At 46.6% G+C, this 19,062-nt stretch overlaps 1 protein-coding gene across 1 annotated transcript in view; it reads left to right on the top strand.

Moving 5' to 3' along the window:
- The window catches only part of LOC112230506 (transmembrane protein 132D-like), a 141,343-nt gene that overhangs the window by 23,944 nt on the left and 98,337 nt on the right, over positions 1 to 19,062 (top strand). Inside the window, exon 3 of the mRNA XM_024396791.2 lies at positions 16,526 to 16,712. Within this exon, the coding sequence (XP_024252559.1) occupies positions 16,526 to 16,712 (187 nt within the window). The remainder of the gene's footprint in view (positions 1 to 16,525; positions 16,713 to 19,062) is intronic.

The raw sequence follows: 19,062 nt of genomic DNA, 5'->3' as shown, positions 1-19,062 counted from the left end.
GCGGGGACACCGGTTAGTTGAGGTAGTAGGTAGAGTTAATAAAGTGACTATGCATAAATTACAACAGAGAGTGGCAGTGGTGTGGAGGGGGCAAGGGGGCAATGCAAATAGTCTGGGTAACCATTTGACTAGATGTTCAGGAGTCTTATGGCTTGGGGGAAGAAGCCTTTTTGAAGCCTCTTGGACCTAGACTTGGCGCTCCGGTACCGCTTGCCGTGCGGTAGCAGAGAGAACTGTCTATGCCTAGGGTGGCTGGAGTCTTTGACAATTTTTAGGGCCTTCCTCTGACACCGCCTGGTATAGAGGTCCTGGATGGCAGGAAGCTTGGCCCCAGTGATGTACTGGGCCGTTCGTACTACCTTCAGTAGTGCCTTGCGGTCAGAGGCCCAGCAGTTGCCATACCAAGCAGTGATGCAACCAGTCAGGATGCTCTTGATGGTGCAGCTGTAGAACCTTTTGAGGATCTGAGGACCCATGCCAAATCTTTTCAGTCTCCTGAGGGGAATAGGTTTTGTCGTGCCCGCTTCACGACTGTCTTGGTGTGCTTGGACCATGTTAGTTTGTTGGTGATGTGGACATCAAGGAACTTGAAGCTCTCAACTTGCTCCACTGCAGCCCTGTCGATGAGAATGGGGGCGTGCTCGGTCCTCTTTTTCCTGTAGTCCACAATCATCTCCTTTGTCTTGATCACGTTGACGGAGAGGTTGAAGTCCTGGCACCACACAGCCAGGTCTCTGCCGTCCTCCCTATAGGCTGTCTCGTTGTTGTCGGTGATCAGGCCTACCACTGTTGTGTCATTGGCAAATTTAATGATGGTGTTGGAGTCATGCCTGACCGTGCAGTCATGAGTGAACAGGGAGTACAGGAGGGGACTGAGCACGCACCCCTATTTTGAAGATCAGCGTGGCAGATGTGTCAGGAAGTCCAGAATCCAGTTGCAGAGGGAGGTGTTTAGTCCCAGGGTCCTTAGCTTATTGATGAGCTTTGAGGGCACTGTGGTGTTGAACGCTGAGCTGTAGTCACTGAATTGCATTCTCACATAGGTATTCCTTTTGTTCAGGTGGGAAAGGGCAGTGTGGAGTGCAATAGAGATTGTATCATCTGTGGATCTGTTGAGGCGGTATGCAATTTAGAGTGGGTCTAGGGTTTCTGGGATGATGGTGTTGATATTAAGATACTTTATTACTGCATACACATATTACTACAGCAGACATGCGAGCTAATCTCACTGGAGTCTCACTGGAGTCTCATAAGAATCTCACTGGAGTCTCATAAGAATCTCACTCGAGCCCAATGTTTTTCAGCACTGAACAAGTTATGGTCTGCTGAGTGCAAACTTGAACATTGTAAACATTCTGTGCAACTTTCAGCTTGCATTTACTGTGAACACTACCTGCGTTAAGTTACAGTTTCAGACAGTGGTCAAGTAGGCTACTGTGGCTATTTGATCATAATGTAGGCCTACCAGAGTGGCCTACCATCAAAAACAATGGAGAAAATGCTCCCGTAACATATTAACATGGAGATATATGTTCTATCATTCAGCCTACAGTAGCACCCAATGTGTGGTGTTCAATGTAGGCTTATGAGACTTTTGAAAAAAATATGCAGGACTTAACATTAACCTGTTTATCCACTTGTACTTCAGACAAGGAAGTGACTAAAAATGTTGTGTTGTTTGATCCAAGAAACCAGTTCACAAAATAATATGCATTATTATTCCCATACCATTATTACGGAGAATCAGACAAATTATGCTACCCTTCACCTATTGGCTACTTAGCTTATTCAAGCAGGTCTCAAAATTAAACACTGCCCCTTTAAGACAAAAAATCTCTTTACCAGAGTCACTTTTCAAAGATGACTAGAAATGTACACATGTTGTGCTCTTGTAGGAAGCAATCACTCCTGCATTGCTGACTACAAATGATCTATAACTAGGCTAAGAACTCAGTAACTAGCAAAGGATATGAACAAATGTGCACACGTGGCTACATGCAGCTCTGCTTTGATTTCAAAACAAGTGATCTACTCATGACCACTCATGCTGTAAACACAGTCCAGTTCAAAGTGAATGGCATATATCCATATACAGTACAGTATGGCAATGGTCTAATTGCATATAGGCCCACTGCAGCATTGATTGGTTATGCCACACCGATCTGTGCCGAGTACAGGCTGAGTCGTGCATGTCAATGAACTAGAATCCTAATCCGATGCATTCTGCCTACAACAAAATCTCTTGCATAGTTAGTATTGCATACTAAGTCTTGCATAGTTAGTTTTGTTTCGCTATGTTGCATTGAAAGTGGCTAATATTGCATTGATTCGACCACAATTCCCACAGCGAAGGGAAACGTTGATAGTGTTAACTAAGGGAAACAACTCTAGAAAGTTGAGTTGTGCTTCTCTGCGGGTGCTGATATTTCTTCTGTGTGGCAGTCCCGGGGAGCTGCGTGCCCATGCACTAACGCAGCTTAAAGGGAACATTGCTGGAGTCTAACTGGAATATCACAGTTGCTCATTGTAACGATCTGAGTGTAGTGGGTGAAGAGTCAAGCGCAGGAAGCAGAGAGTTCAGCGGAGTGCTATTTTAATGCACCGACAAACGGCAAACATAAGCCAACCCTCACGAACACACAGGGCGTAATGAACAAACAAATGCCCCCAAACAGGGGGACTTAAAACGGTCCAGGGAAAACCCTCAAAATGGAAAAAACACAAAACCCATAGACGTGCACACAAGTACACTAAACAGATGGTCACAATAATTAATCCCGCACAAGGAACTCTGCGGGCTGACTGACTAATAAAGCCTACTACCTAATTCAAAACAGGTGCACTCAATCAACACATAAGGAGGGGGAGGAAATAATCAGTAGCAGCTAGTAGGCCGGCGACGACGACCGCCGAGCGCCACCCGAACGGGAAGGGGAGTGTCCTTCGGTCGGAGTCGTGACAGTACCCCCCCCTGACGCGCGGCTCCCGCAGCGCGCCGACACCGGCCTCGAGGTCGACCCGGAGGACGAGGCGCAGGGCAATCCGGATGGAGGCGATGGAAATCCCTCAACATTGACGGATCCAAAATGTCCCTGGTGGGTACCCAGCACCTCTCCTCCGGGTACTGCAGGCCCCTCACCCGGCGTCTTGAGTCCAGAATGGGCCGTATCGTAAACGCCGGGGTCCCCTCGATGTCCAGAGGGGGAGGAGGGACCTCCAGTACCTCACCGTCCTGTAGGGGACCAGCTACCACCGGCCTGAGGAGAGACACATGAAACGAGGGGTTAATACGATAATAGGAAGGGAGTTGTAATCGATAACACACCTCGTTTATTCTCCTCAGGACTTTGAACGGCCCTACACACTGCGGCCCAAGCTTCCGGCAGGGCACGCGGAGGGGTAGGTTTCGGGTCGAGAGCCAGACCCTGTCCCCTGGTACAAACACGGGGGCCTCACTGCGGTGGCGGTCAGCACTCCTTTTCTGCCGTCCACTAGCCTGTTGAAGGGATTCCTGGACGGCCCTCCAGGTCTCTTTGGAGCGCTGCACCCATTCCTCCACCGCAGGAGCCTCGGTCTGGCTCGGATGCCACGGTGCCAGGACCGGCTGGTACCCCAACACACACTGAAAGGGGGACACATTAGTAGAGGAGTGGCGTAGTGAGTTCTGGGCCATTTCAGCCCAGGGGATGTATCTCGCCCACTCCCCTGGCCAGTCCTGGCAGTACGACCGCAGAAACCTACCCACCTCCTGGTTTACTCTCTCCACCTGCCCATTACTTTCGGGGTGATAACCGGAGGTCAGGCTGACCGAGACCCCCAGACGCTCCATGAACGCCCTCCATACTCGGGACGTGAACTGGGGGCCCCGATCAGAAACGATGTCCTCCGGCACCCCGTAGTGCCGGAAGACGTGGGTGAATAATGCCTCCGCAGTCTGTAGGGCTGTTGGGATACCGGGCAACGGGAGGAGACGGCAGGACTTAGAGAACTGATCCACAATCACCAGAACCGTGGTGTTGCCCTGAGACGGGGGAAGGTCGGTCAGGAAATCTACGGATAGATGTGACCATGGCCGTTGTGGAACGGGGAGGGGTTGTAACTTCCCTCTAGGAAGGTGCCTAGGAGCCTTACTCTGGGCGCATACCGAACAGGAGGAGACATAAACCTTAACGTCCCTAGCCAAGGTAGGCCACCAATACCTCCCCCGAAGGCTCCCCACTGTCCTCCTCACCCCAGGGTGACCCGAGGAGGGTAGGACGTGAGCCCACCGAATCAGTTGGTCCCGAACACCAAGCGGCACGTACCTCCGCCCCGCCGGACACTGAGGAGGCGAGGGTTCAGCCCGTAACGCCCGCTCGATGTCCGAGTCCACCTCCCATACCACCGGTGCCATCAGCTTTAGGGCCAGAAGGATGGGAGTAGGTTCGGCGGACCTATCCTCCGTGTCGTAAAGGCGGGACAGTGCGTCCGCCTTCACGTTCTGGGAGCCCGGTCTATATGATAAAGTGAACCGGAATCGAGTGAAAAACATGGCCCACCTTGCCTGCCGCGGGTTCAGTCTCCTAGCTGCCCGAATATACTCCAGATTTTGGTGGTCGGTCCAGATGAGAAAGGGGTGCTTAGCCCCCTCAAGCCAGTGTCTCCACACCTTCAGAGCCCTGACCACCGCTAACAACTCCCGGTCCCCCACATCATAGTTACGCTCCGCTGGGCTGAGCTTACTCGAGAAGAAAGCGCAGGGGCGGAGTTTTGGTGGCGTACCCGAGCGCTGTGATAGCACGGCACCCACCCCAGCCTCGGACGCGTCCACCTCCACTATGAATGCTAGAGAGGGGTCCGGATGCGCCAACACGGGTGCATCCGTGAACAGCGCCCTCAACCTATTGAAAGCTCTGTCCGCCTCTGCTGACCATCGCAACCGCACCGGGCCCCCCTTTAGCAGTGAGGTAATTGGAGCCGCTACCTGGCCAAAACCCCGGATAAACCTCCGGTAGTAGTTGGCAAAACCCAAAAACCGCTGCACCTCCTTTACCGTGGTTGGAGTCGGCCAATTACGCACGGCCTTACTGCGGTCACCCTCCATCTCCACCCCCGAGGTGGAAATGCGATAACCCAGAAAGGAGACGGCTCGTTTGGAGAACACACACTTCTCAGCCTTGATGTATAGGTCATGCTCCAGCAGTCTACCAAGCACCTTGCGTACCAGAGACACATGCGCGGCGTGAGTGGCTGAGTAGATCAGAATGTCATCGATATAAACAACCACTCCCTGCCCGTGCAGGTCCCTGAGAATATCGTCTACAAAGGATTGAAAAATGGCTGGAGCATTTTTTAACCCATACGGCATGACGCAGTACTCATAGTGGCCCGATGTGGTACTAAATGCGGTTTTCCACTCGTCTCCCTTCCGAATACGCACCAGGCTATACGCGCTCCTGAGATCCAATTTTGTGAAGAACTGCGCTCCCTGAAAGGATTCCACTGCCGTAGCAATGAGAGGTAGTGGGTAGCTGAACCCCACTGTGATGGCATTTAGACCTCTATAATCAATACACGGACGCAATCCTCCCTCCTTCTTCTTCACAAAAAAGAAACTCGAGGAGACGGGTGAAATGGAGGACCGAATGTACCCCTGTCCCAGAGACTCTGTGATATATGTCTCCATAGCCAACGTCTAATCTTGGGACAATGGGTACACGTGACTCTTGGGAAGCGCAGCGTTACCCTGGAGATCTATCGCACAATCCCTTCCCGGTCGATGTGGTGGTAATTTAGTCGCCTTCTTTTTACTAAAAGCGATTGCCAAATCGGCATACTCGGGGGGAATGCACACTGTGGGACCCTGGTCTGGACTTTCCACCGAGGTGGCACTGACGGAAACTCCCAGGCACCTTCCAGAACACTCCTCTGACCACCCCTTGAGAACCCCCTGTTTCCACAAAATTTTAGGATTGTGCCGGGCCAGCCAGGGAATCCCTAACACCACTGGAAACGCAGGCGAATCAATAATATAGAGACTGATACGCTCCCTATGATTCCCCTGCGTTACCATGTCCAGTGGGATCGTGGTCTCCCTGACCACCCCTGACCCTAATGGCCAGCTATCTAGGGAGTGCACGGGAAAGGGAGAATCTATCGGCACAAGCGGAACACCTAATTTAATAGCAAGTCCACGATCCATAAAGTTCCCAGCTGCACCTGAATCGACTAGTGCCCTATGCTGGGAAGAGGGAAAAAATTTAAGGAAAAAAATCAAGACAAACATGTGACCAACAGGGGGTTCTGGGTGAGTTTGGTGCTGACTCACCTAGGGTGATCGAGAAATGTTCCGCCTGCCATCTCGACTCCCAGACGGACCCCTCCAGCACCGATTGGCCGTGTGTCCTCTCCGACCACAGTTGGTGCAGAGGGAGCCTCCTCCTCCGGTACCCCTCGGCAAAGCCCCTCCCAACTCCATCGGAACAGGAGTGGAGGTGCTGGGTGGTGGAACACACAGGACCCTCTCCGAACGCCCGCGCGCAGCCAGCAGATTGTCCAGTCGGATGGACATGTCAATTAGCTCATCCAAGGAAAGAGCGGTGTCCCGACACGCTAGCTCCCTGCGGACGTCCTCCCGGAGACTACACCTGTAGTGGTTGATAAGGGCCCTGTCGTTCCACCCGGATCCTGCTGCCAAGGTACGGAACTCCAACGCGTAATCCTGGGCGCTCCTCTTCTCCTGCCGGAGATGGAATAGTCGTTCTCCCGCCGCTCGGCCATCTGGAGGATGGTCAAACACGGCGCGGAAGCGGCGAGAAAACTCGGGGTAGTGCTCCTTAGCTGAGTCTGGGCCATTCCAAACTGCATTTGCCCACTCCAGAGCACGACCCGTGAGGCAGGAGATGAGGACATTCACCCTCTCCGCTCCCGAGGGAGTAGGTCTGACGGTGGCCAGGTACAGTTCTAACTGGAGTAAGAACCCCTGGCACCCTGCTGCCGCTCCATCGTAGACCCTCGGGAGCGTAAGACGGAGGGTGCTGGAGTCGGGAGATGGGGAGTCCTGAGGAGGGGGGGCCGAAGGTGGAGAGGGGAGACCGCTTCTCTCCCATCGGTCCATTCTCTCCATCACCAGATCCATCGCCGTTCCGATCCGATGGAGAACGGTGGTGTGATGTAGAACCCTCTCTTCGATGGGAGGGGAGTGGCTGTTGCTCCTGCTGACTCCATTCCTCAGTGGTGCGGGATTCTGTAACGATCTGAGTGTAGTGGGTGAGGAGTCAAGCGCAGGAAGCAGAGAGTTCAGGGGAGTGATATTTTAATGCACCGACAAACGGCGAACATAAGCCAACCCTCACGAACACACAGGGCGTAATGAACAAACAAATGCCCCCAAACAGGGGGACTTAAAACGGTCCAGGGAAAACCCTCAAAATGGGAAAAACACAAAACCCATAGACGTGCACACAAGTACACTAAACAGATGGTCACAATAATTAATCCCGCACAAGGAACTCTGCGGGCCGACTGACTAATAAAGCCTACTACCTAATTCAAAACAGGTGCACTCAATCAACACATAAGGAGGGGGAGGAAATAATCAGTAGCAGCTAGTAGGCCGGCGACGACGACCGCCAAGCGCCACCCGAACGGGAAGGGGAGTGTCCTTCGGTCGGAGTCGTGACACTCATGACCGAGACACCACCAAGCACCAGAGACAGAACCGGATTGGCTCGTTGTTATTCTGGGGTTGGTTGATGCCATTTTGAACGCTCTTCAGACCCTCCATAGTCAATAACTCATTGGCACTCCCATCACACTCTCAACCAATAGCCTGAGGCTTCCTACATGCTTTGGTGTCCATATTCTGGTAATTCTGGTTCTAATATCACTAATGTATCGTATAAGTATCGTCCTGTGGCTGGAAACTACAGAGAATTCAAGCTCAGTGTCAGAGTACATTTAGAGTTGAAGTATTAATGAGTGAGCTTTTATAGGATCTTGCTCTGGGTAAACACTGACTCTAATAGTCAGGCTTCATCTTCAGCCAGGGTGAAAACCCATACAATATTACATGTACATACTACAATATGTCAATATTGCACATACAGTACATAGAACATATGTATTATTTTTACTATTTTCTATATTGTAGAATAATAGTGAAGACACAAAAACTATGAAATAACACATATGGAATCATGTAGTAACGATAAAAGTGTTAAACAAATCATTTTAGATTTTAGATTTTAGATTCTTCAAAAGTAGCCACCCTTTGCCTTTATGACAGCTTTGCACACTCTTGGCATTCTCTCAACCAGCTTCATCTGGAATGATTTCCAGCAGTCTTGAAGGAGTTCCAACATATGCTGAGCACTTGGTGGCTCTTTTTCCTTCACTCTGTGGTCCAACTCATCCCAAACCATCTCACTTGGGTTGAGGTTGGGTAATTGTGGAGGCCAGGTCATCTGATGCAGTACTCCATCACTCTCCTTCTTAGTTAAATAGCCCGTATACAGCCTGGAGGTGTGTTGGGTCATTGTCCTGAAGAAAAACAAACGATTGTCCCACTAAGTACAAACCAGATGGGTTGGCGTATCACTGCAGAATGCTGTAGTAGCCATGCTGGATAAGTGTGCCTTGAATTGTAAATAGGTAACTGACAGTGTCACCAGCAAATCACCCCATCTCCTCTTCCATGCTTCACGGTGGGAACCACACATGCGGAGATCATCTGTTCACCTACTCTGCGTCTCACAAAGATATGGCGATTGGAACCAAAAATCTCAAATTTAGACTCATCCGACCAAAGGACAGATGTCTAATGTTCATTGCTTGTGTTTCTTGGCCCAAGCAAGTCTCTTATTATTGGTGTCCTTTAGTAGTGGTTTCTTTGCAGCACTTTGACCATGAAGGCCTGATTCACACAGTCTCCTCTGAACAGTTGATGTTAAGATGTGTCTGTTACTTGAACTCTGTGAAGCATTTATTTGGTCTGCAATTTGGTAACTCTAATGAACGTATCCTCTGCATCAGAGGTAACTCTGGGTCTTTTCCTGTGGCAGTACTTGAAGAAACTTTAAAAGTTCTTGAAATATTCCAGATTGACTGACCTTCATGTCTTAAATTAATGATGGACTGTTGTTTCTCTTTGCTTATTTGAGCTGTTCTTGCCATAATATATGGACTTGGTAGTTTACCAATTAGGGCTATCTTCAGTAAGCCACCGCTACCTACAGTATACGGGCACAAGGTGAGACCCGAATGCAGACACAGGAGGCAGATGGTTGAGCTCCGATATTTATTATAACAGAAGAGGTAGGCAAAAGGCAGGTTGGGTACAGGCGAGAGTTCATAAACCAGGTCAGAGTCCAAACAGTACCAGGCGATAGGCAGGCTCAAGGTCAGGGGCAGACAGAGTGGTCCGGCAGGCGGGCTCAGAGAGTCAGGATAGGCAAGGGTCAAAACCAGGAGGGCGAGAAAAGAGAGACTGGGCAAAGCAGGAGCTGAGACACAAAAATGCTGGTTGACTTGACAAACAAGACGAACTTGCACAGAGAGACAGGAAACACAGGAATAAATACACCGGGATAATCAGCGGTACATGGAGGGGGTGGAGACAAGCACAAGGACAGGTGAAACAGATCAGGGCGTAACACAACCTTGTCACAACACAACTGATTGGCTCAAACGGAAGGTAAGCAATTCCACAAAGGAACTTTTAACTAGGTACACCTGTTACATGAAATGCATTCCAGGTGACCTCATGAAGCTGGTTGAGAGAATGCCAAGTGTGTGCAAAAGCTGTCATCAAGGCAAAGGGTGGCTACTTTGAAGAACCTCACATTTAAAATATATATGATTTGTTTAACACTTTTTTGGTTGCTACATGTGTTATTTCATAGTTTTGATGTCTTCACTATTATTCGACAATGTAGAACATAGTCAAAAAACAAAAACCCTTGAATGAGTAGATGTGTCCAAACTTTTGACTGGTACTGTATATATACTGGATGACATGCTTAAAACAACAAGGAATGTAGCACAGTCCTTTCACTGAACAGCATTGCTGTTATGACTCAGTATTTGTGGAGGGAGATCACAGCAAACACTCTGACAGTGCGGACATGTAGTGATATTGGGTGTTGCTCAACCAGAGGCGGCTGGCGGGGGGAGCTATAGGAGGATGGGCTCATTGTAATGGCTTCAATGGAATCAATGGAACGGAGTTTCACATTTGATTTCCATATGTTTGATATCCTTCTATTTATTCCATTCCAGCCATTACATTGAGCCAGTCCTCCTTTAGCTTACCCCACCAGCCTCCTCTGTACTCAACGATTAACTTATAACTATACTATTCAACAATTGTACTGCCATTGATCTCACAAGCTGTCCATTTAAGGAAGCCATCATTTAAGCAAGTGTGTTTATATGTTTATGTAGTGAAGTCACGATCTGCAGTATTCCTTGCTCGCTTTGAATCCAGTGTCGTGGATGAATCCAGAATCTATGTCTTTGGTGACGTTCTCATTCAGACCTCTTTACACCATTGTATATGAATGATGCCTATGTGGATGTTCTTTGTCCCGAAGCTGTTTGGTCGTGGTGGGTTATACCCCCTAATTTAAATGCCTCTGGGCCGGTGCCTTTTGTACTTTAGAGAGCTTTACAGTATAATATGGGAACTACATAATATGGTTCCCAGCATGTGTGACCTTGGCTTGGAGAGCACTATGTAATTCAATGTCCCCGTCCCCTGGCTGGGGTATGAAAGAGAGCAGCGTGAATGATGCCAAAATGCCCTTAATTTACATTTTAGGCATCAGCCTGACTCCTGGGAGGAAATGACGGTTGTGACTAGAGAGAGTACAGCTACGACCCGAAGTGACTTTTCGTAGCTGGTTAACAGAGCATTTTAGCTAACCCTAACTTTTCCTAACCTTAACCTTTGTCTCCTAATCTGTCACGTTAATGATCCTAACTTGCTGCGTAAATTCTCCTAACCAGCTACGAAAAGTAACTTCCGGTCGTAGCTGTACTCCCTCTAGTCACAACCATTATTCCCTCCCAGGGGTCAGGCTGATATCTAAAATGTAAAGTGTAAATTAATGTCGTACTCCCTCTAGTCAAAACCGGAAATAACAGCCTTGCCCCGCAGTGTCACTTCCTGTACCCCGCAGCTACGCTCTCTTCTTTGGGGAGCACAAAGTACCTACCCCTACACGCTTGCATGCATATAAACACACACATGCTATGTATGTTCATTCAAGCGCACATCGTATAGAGGATCTAGCCTTCAAAAGCTTCTATTTATGAGTTCCAGTCCCATCCTCTTCATTAAAGAGTGATCAGTATCTGGTAATATTTCACACTCTTTTATCCTTCGTAATCTAATCTTTCCTCCTTTTCTCCCTCTCTGTGTCCTGTGGTGGTGTGTGTGTGTGTGCCTGTGTGTGTTTCAACTGCCCACTTCCGTCCTGTAAAGCTCCAGGTCTTGGCCCCCATGCTGGCTCCCTGATTGTGTTCCCCGCTTCCTCAGTGGGTGGGCTGTACCTCCCAGAGCTGCCCCAGATGGAAGCACTCTGTCTGGGTTACTGTCCCGCTGGATCTGGGCCTCAGGCAACTTCCAGCCCACCACAGAGTACAAGCCCTTACTTCTGACCTATAGGAATTGAGAATCCTCCACCAATTAGCACGCGTTCCTGCCTAGCTACATTTCATCTGCTTCTACTTCTATGGTCCCAAACGTTTAATTTCTCCCCAACACACACACACACACAAACAGGCCCACTGCGGCACCGCAGCCCACTCCACACGGAGGCTTTGTGTTGAAATTGATTCTGTTCTTTTGATGTATCATTGTTGTCACTGCTAACCAAATCTTTGCTGCGCCTGAAAGGAGTCACCATAGCAAAGTTGCCTTCCTTCCTGTGGTTGCATAGGCCCATTCATAAAGGTGTTAGGCATAAGGAATACACACAGCTGCTGCACAGGCCCTCTGTGTTGAGTAGCTGACATCTTGGTATTCTATCCTTTTCTGTCATACTTTCATTCCTGGAGCCCTTTGTCACAACAGCTCTCCTCTGGAGAGGAATGTCACGAAGCCCAACAGTGAGTTTGTGTGTATCTCTACATGTGTGTACGCATGCTTCTGTTTATTCTTGACTGCTGTTAGGTCAGAGGGAGCAGCACAAAACAGCACATCGGTTACTGTGACACCGAGGTCTACAGTAAACAGCCTGACGATCCAGGGAAGTCCTTAATATCCACTCTCTTAATGCAGCACTCTCTCACAGGAACTACTGGACACTTGGCATTGTGGGACTTATTCTTAGCTAGAACTCTATTTAGTTCCGTCTTTGTCCGTCTCAGGCATGCATCTCGAAGCAGCAGCAGAAGCAGCAGAAAAAGAAGCAGGTAGCTGACTCTTCGACTATAGTTTTCTATGGAAATGTTGCTCCCTTTCTCTGGCTCCATTGAAAGGGCACAGTATGGTTATGTTTATAATGAGACATATAATAAAGCTGGCTGACCTCTCTGGCCAGCAGGCTGCAGCCATTTATCATCCCGAACACTTGCTGTGGCAGTACCAGACACCAGATAACACACCGCCCTCTGCTGGACACACACTGTGTGTGTGTGTGTGTGTGTGTGTGTGTGTGTGTGTGTGTGTGTGTGTGTGTGGGTGGGTGGGGGGGGGGCAGAAGTGGATAAGCTTGACAATGTGGCAATATAAGCTTGTCAATGTGGCCATATATGTCTCTATTCAAACATACAGATTATTCATAGTTTGTGAGATTAGATTGTCAGAGTTGATTTGAACAGAGTAATTTGTGCAGTACGGTGTCATCATACATTGCAGTCTGTCCTCAAAAACTCTCATTGCGCATTGATCTCACCGACCACCAGTCTTTGAAGTGTGGTTGTAATTTTCTGAAATGGTAAACCAGAAAAAGTTCTGGGAGTCTAAAATGGAATATATGCTCAGCTAGAATGTTCAGCTCCAAGACCATGGATCAGTGTTCTTGCCTTGTGGATTTTGAGTATTGATCCTGTTGCACAATATGACACTCATGAGGACACAACTTGGAAGTTGGTACAATACAATACAGAGATCAGTTTCCAATCCAATTTATTCCCCTGTGTATTGTATAATGCCTGTCTGAGTTTGCACTTACTTTGAAAACTTGGTGGCATCTCAGCATGCACTTAAAAAGTGATTATACACACAATAAATACAGTTACACGAGTTGGTTTGTTTGTATGCATTACACAGAATTGACAACAAGTTTCAGATCCCAGTTGCAAGTTATAGTTTCACAATGCCTTGTACACTGTTTGTTTCCCCGGGATGTTTACTTTTGTATCTAGTTTTATGTTAGATAAAGAATGCCATGGGGACAGACAGTCAGGCAGGCTGATCAAACTGAAGGCTCAGGAAATCAGAGTTTAGGATTTTTGTATTCATCGTTTTTCCTGCTTTGTTTGCATCGCAATCAGTGGAGAGCCAATGTTATTCTTTTCAGATAAGATCTTTCTCTGTGAAATGTGCCATGGAGGAGGAACAAAAGTAAATTGCTTTTTTCTCCCTCATGCTTCTGGGGAATGTGAGACAGAACTGAACTGAACTGAGTTTGGGTTGCGGTGGATACATGTTATACTATTTAACAGCTCTCCTCTTTTTTAGGAAACTTGTCTGTTTGGCACTCACTTTTCCCTATGCCTGCGTCTCCTTTTGTCTAACTTGGTTTCCATCCAAACTGAGAAAGATTTTCATGTGAGTTTCATAAAATCTAAAAAATATATACAGTGGGGCAAAAAAGTATTTAGTCAGCCACCAATTGTGAAAGTTCTCCCACGTAAAAAGATGAGAGAGGCCTGTAATTTTCATCATAGGTACACTTCAACTATGACAGACAAAATGAGAAAAAAAATCCAGAAAATCACATTGTAGGATTTTTTTAATTATGGTGGAAAATAAGTATTTGGTCACCTACAAACAAGCAAGATTTCTGGCTCTCACAGACCTGTAACTTCTTCTTTAAAAGGCTCCTCTGTCCTCCACTCATTACCTGTATTAATGGCACCTGTTTGAACTTGTTATCAGTATAAAAGACACCTGTCCACAACCTCAAACAATCACACTCCAAACTCCACTATGACCAAGACCAAAGTGCTGTCAAAGGACACCAGAAACAAAATTGTAGACCTGCACCACGCTGGGAAGACTGAATCTGCAATAGGTAAGCAGCTTGGTTTGAAGAAATCAACTGCGGGAGCAATTATTAGGAAATGGAAGACATACAAGACCACTGATAATCTCCCTCGATCTGGGGCTCCACGCAAGACCTCACCCCGTGGGGTCAAAATGATCACAAGAACGGTGAGCAAAAATCCCAGAACTACACGGGGGGACCTAGTGAATGACCTGCAGAGAGCTGGGACCAAAGTAACAAAGCCTACCATCAGTAACACACTATAGGGGGGCAGGGTAGCCTAGTGGTTAGAGCGTTGGACTAGTAACCGGAAGGTTGCAAGCTCAAACCCCAGAGCTGACAAGGTACAAATCTGTCGTTCTGCCCCTGAACAGGCAGTAAACCCACTGTTCTTAGGCCGTCTTAGAAAATAAGAATTTGTTCTTAACTGACTTGCCTAGTTAAATAAATAACTAAAACTACACCGTCGGGGACTCAAATCCTGCAGTGCCAGACGTATCCCCCTGCTTAAGCCAGTCCAGGCCCGTCTGAAGTTTGCTAGAGAGCATTTGGATGATCCAGAAGAAGATTGGGAGAATGTCATATGGTCAGATGAAACCAAAATATAACTTTTTGGTAAAAACTCAACTCGTTGTGTTTGGAGGACAAAGAATGCTGAGTTGCATCCAAAGAACACCATACCTACTGTGAAGCATGGGGGTGGAAACATCATGCTTTGGGGCTGTTTTTCTGCAAAGGGACCAGGACAACTGATCCATGTAAAGGAAAGAATGAATGGGGATTTTGTATGTATGTATGTATGTATCGTGAGATTTTGAGTGAAAACCTCCTTCCATCAGCAAGTGCATTGAAGATGAAACGTGGCTGGGTCTTTCAGCATGACAATGATCCCAAACACACCACCCGGGCAACGAAGGAGTGGCTTCGTAAGAAGCATTTCAAGGTCCTGGAGTGACCTAGCCAGTCTCCAGATCTCAACCCCATAGAAAATCTTTGGAGGGAGTTGAAAGTCTGTGTTGCCCAGTAACAGCCCCAAAACATCACTGCTCTAGAGGAGATCTGCATGGAGGAGTGGGCCAAAATACCAGCAACAGTGTGTGAAAACCTTGTGAAGACTTACAGAAAACATTTGACCTCTGTCATTGCCAACAAAGGGTATATAACAAAGTATTGAGATAAACTTTTGTTATTGACCAAATACTTATTGTCCACCATAATTTGCAAATAAATTCATTAAAAATCCTACAATGTGATTTTCTGGATTTTTTCCCCTAATTTTGTCTGTCATAGTTGAAGTGTGCCTATGATGAGAATTACAGGCCTCTCTCATCTTTTTAAATGGGAGAACTTGCACAATTGGTGTCTGACTAAATACTTTTTTTGCCCCACTGTATATATGTATTTCCCCACCAGATGTAGCAGATATAATGTGCGTGATGATGTAGGGCACATATAAAACACTTTTGCGCTTAATTTGTCATGTACCGAATAAAAAACATGGGTAACACTTGATTTCGATAGTCAACATACATGTCAGTAACATTTCAACAAACATGCAGTTGACACGTTACTGATATTCTGTATATAGTCTGTAGAGCATCTATAGATGGACTATCCAAATAAAGTGTTACCAAAACATGAGTTGAATGTGTTGTGTCCATTGCATTTTCCACTGTACCAATAATTTTGTCACACAAACTGTTGCGAAAAATGACAGATTTGCCCAATCTGGTTTTCGCACATTCTCTACACAAGTGGACACTGGAAAGGTTACGTTACATGATGAGATGGATAAGACCAAGATCATTTTCATTTTTTTATTGGCAGCTAAGCACCGATCATCATGTCACTAGCATACAAGTTAAGATGCTCAAAATGTATTGGAAAGGAGCATCAAGCTCATCACCGCGCAGTCACCACCTTGAGCCTAAACTGTGCATGCTTTTCCAAGTCACAGTGGGAGTACCACACAACATAACATCCTGTGATTGCAAATGTACCTCGCCATGAGGGTTATTCTATCAACAACTGCTCAATAGATTGTTTCCAGAGCAATACGTTGCATAATACATTTTACAGACACAAAAATAACCCACCATGTCGAACAATCAAATTGTCTGTTGACATTCATAAAGTTCTACCGACACTTTGTTTCCATCACACATTTTTTTTTTTAAACGCCATGACTTTACTTGGAATAAAACTGTGGATGGAAACGTGGCTATTGATGATACTAATGTTAATACATTCTAAACACCCAAGGTCACTTGATCATACAAATAAAAAACACTTCTTTGCCTCCTTCCCTCTCCCCTCCCCTCTTCCCCCAGGCTGGAGGCGGGTTATCAGAGGGTCCTCCAGGTGGATCTGGAGGTGAACGGGCTACTGGACCCGTTGGGCAGCCGGGTGGTGATGTGGCAGGTGGAGTACCCTCCCACCCGCTCCATCACTGATGAGGTCCAGACCGTCATCCGCCTGGCACCACAGGACTTGGGTGGCATTGTGCCACTGGCAATGGTGAGGAACCAGAAAGAGAGTGCCTGTGTGTGTTTATATGTGTAATATTTATCATGTATATAATATACCTCACATGCGACTCATAAGAAGACGATTAATTTAGCCCATAAGATAAATAGCAATATGCAAGAAAAATATAGTTGAGTTACAGTAATAGGCAGTGAAGAAATGTCTGAGAATGGAATGTATTTAATTACTTTGTAAAATTAATGGATTCACATACAAGGCATAAAGATTAAGTTACAAAGCATGAAAACGCATTACAAGCATGGTCAGAGAGAGAGAGAGAGAGAGAGAGAGAGAGAGAGAGAGAGAGAGAGAGAGAGAGAGAGAGAGAGAGAGAGAGAGAGAGAGAGAGAGAGAGAGAGAGAGAGAGAGAGAGAGAGAGAGAGAGAGAGACTTGTGCTATGAAGTAAAGCTCATGGGGGAGGTGGAGAGAAAGAAAGGGATTCAGTATCTCACCATAGCAAGTCAGGAACATAAGAGAAGGTACAATGAATCTAAGACCCTTTCATAAGCTTCTGAGTTGTTTGGATTCAAAATTTGTTGACCGATAGTGTTACTGCAAAATTAACCTCACATCAGATATCAGACCTACAGTTGAAGTCGGAAGTTTACATACACCTGAGCCAAATACATTGAAACTCAGTTTTTCACAATGCCAGACATTTAATCCTAGTAAAAATGATCTGTCTCAGGTCAGTGAGGATCACAATTTTATTTTAAGAATGCGAAATGTCAGAATAATAGTAGAGAATGAATTATTTCAGCTTTTATTTCTTTCATCACATTCCCAGTGGGTCAGAAGTTTACATACACTCAATTAGTATTTAGTAGCATTGCCTTTACATTTTTTAACTGGGGTCAAATATTTCGGGTAGCCTTCCACAAACTTTCCACAATAAGTTGGGTGAATTTTGGCACATTCCTCCAGACAGAGCTGGTGTAACTGAGTCAGGTTTGTAGACATCCTTGCTCACACAGGCCTTTTCAGTTCTGCCCACAAATATTCTATAGGATTGAGGTCAGGGCTTTGTGATGGCCACCCCAATACCTTGACTTTGTTGTCCTTAAGCCATTTTGCCACAACTTTGGAAGTATGCTTTGGGTCATTGTCCATTTGGTAGACCCATTTGCGACCAAGCTTTAACTTCCTGACTGATGTCTTGAGATGTTGCTTCAATATATCCAAAGTTTTCCTGCCTCAAGATGCCATCTATTTTGTGAAGTGCACCAGTCCCTCCTGCCGCAAAGCACCCCTACAACATGATGCTGCAACCCCCTTGCTTCACTGTTGGGATGATGTTCTTCGAATTGCAAGCATCCCCCTTCTTCCTCCAAACATAACAATGGTCATTATGGCCAAACAGTTCTATTTTTGTTTCATCAGACCAGAGGACATTTCTCTAAAAAGTACGATCTTTGTCCCCATGTGCAGTTGCAAACCATGGTATGGCTTTTTGATGGCGGTTTGGAGCAGTGGCTTCTTCCTTGCTGAGCGGCCTTTCAGGTTATGTTAATATAGGACGCGTTTTACTGTGGATATAGATACTTTTGTACCTGTTTCCTCCAGCATCTTCATAAGGTCCTTCGCTGTTGTTCTGGGATTGATTTGCACTTTTCGCACCAAAGTACGTTCATCTCTAGGAACGCGTCTCCTTCCTGAGTGGTATGATGGCTGCGTGGTCCCATGGTGTTTATACTTGCGTACTATCATTTGTACAGATGAACGTGGTACCTTCAGGCATTTGGAAATTGCTCCCAAGGATGAACCAGACTTGTGGAGGTCTTTATTTTGATGAAACAGACAGATTTATTTGGATTTTCCCATGATGTCAAACAAAGAGGCACTGAGTTTGAAGGTAGGCCTTGAAACACATCCACAGATACACCTCTAATTGACTCAAATTATGTCAATTAGCCTATCAAAAGCTTCTAAAGCCATGACATCATTTTCTGGAATTTTCCAAGCTGTTTAAAGGCACAGTCAACTTAGTGTATGTACATTTCTGACCCACTGGAATTGTGATACAGTGAATTGTAATGCACAAAGCAGATGTCCTAACCGACTTGCCAAAACTATTGTTTGTTAACAAGAAATTTGTGGTTGTTGAAAAAACGATTTTTAATGACTCCAACCTTAGTTTATGTAAACTTCCGACTTCAACTGTACATGATGTAATCACAACAGAACCTCTGCCTCTCAGAGGTGTGACAATGGGGGTTGGCAAGATCAACAGAGAGAATGTTGACTCCCTAAGACAACACAGAGAAATCCTTACATACAGTTAGCTGATAAGAAGACTCACTTCGGGGGTTGGGCAATACTACGTGTGTGTGTGTGTGTGTG

The sequence above is a fragment of the Oncorhynchus tshawytscha genome, linkage group LG33 (genome assembly GCF_018296145.1).
Source record: "Oncorhynchus tshawytscha isolate Ot180627B linkage group LG33, Otsh_v2.0, whole genome shotgun sequence".
Lineage (NCBI taxonomy): Eukaryota > Metazoa > Chordata > Actinopteri > Salmoniformes > Salmonidae > Oncorhynchus > Oncorhynchus tshawytscha.
Note: the sequence above shows the minus strand (reverse complement) of the source record. Positions and strands in the feature narration are given on the sequence as shown.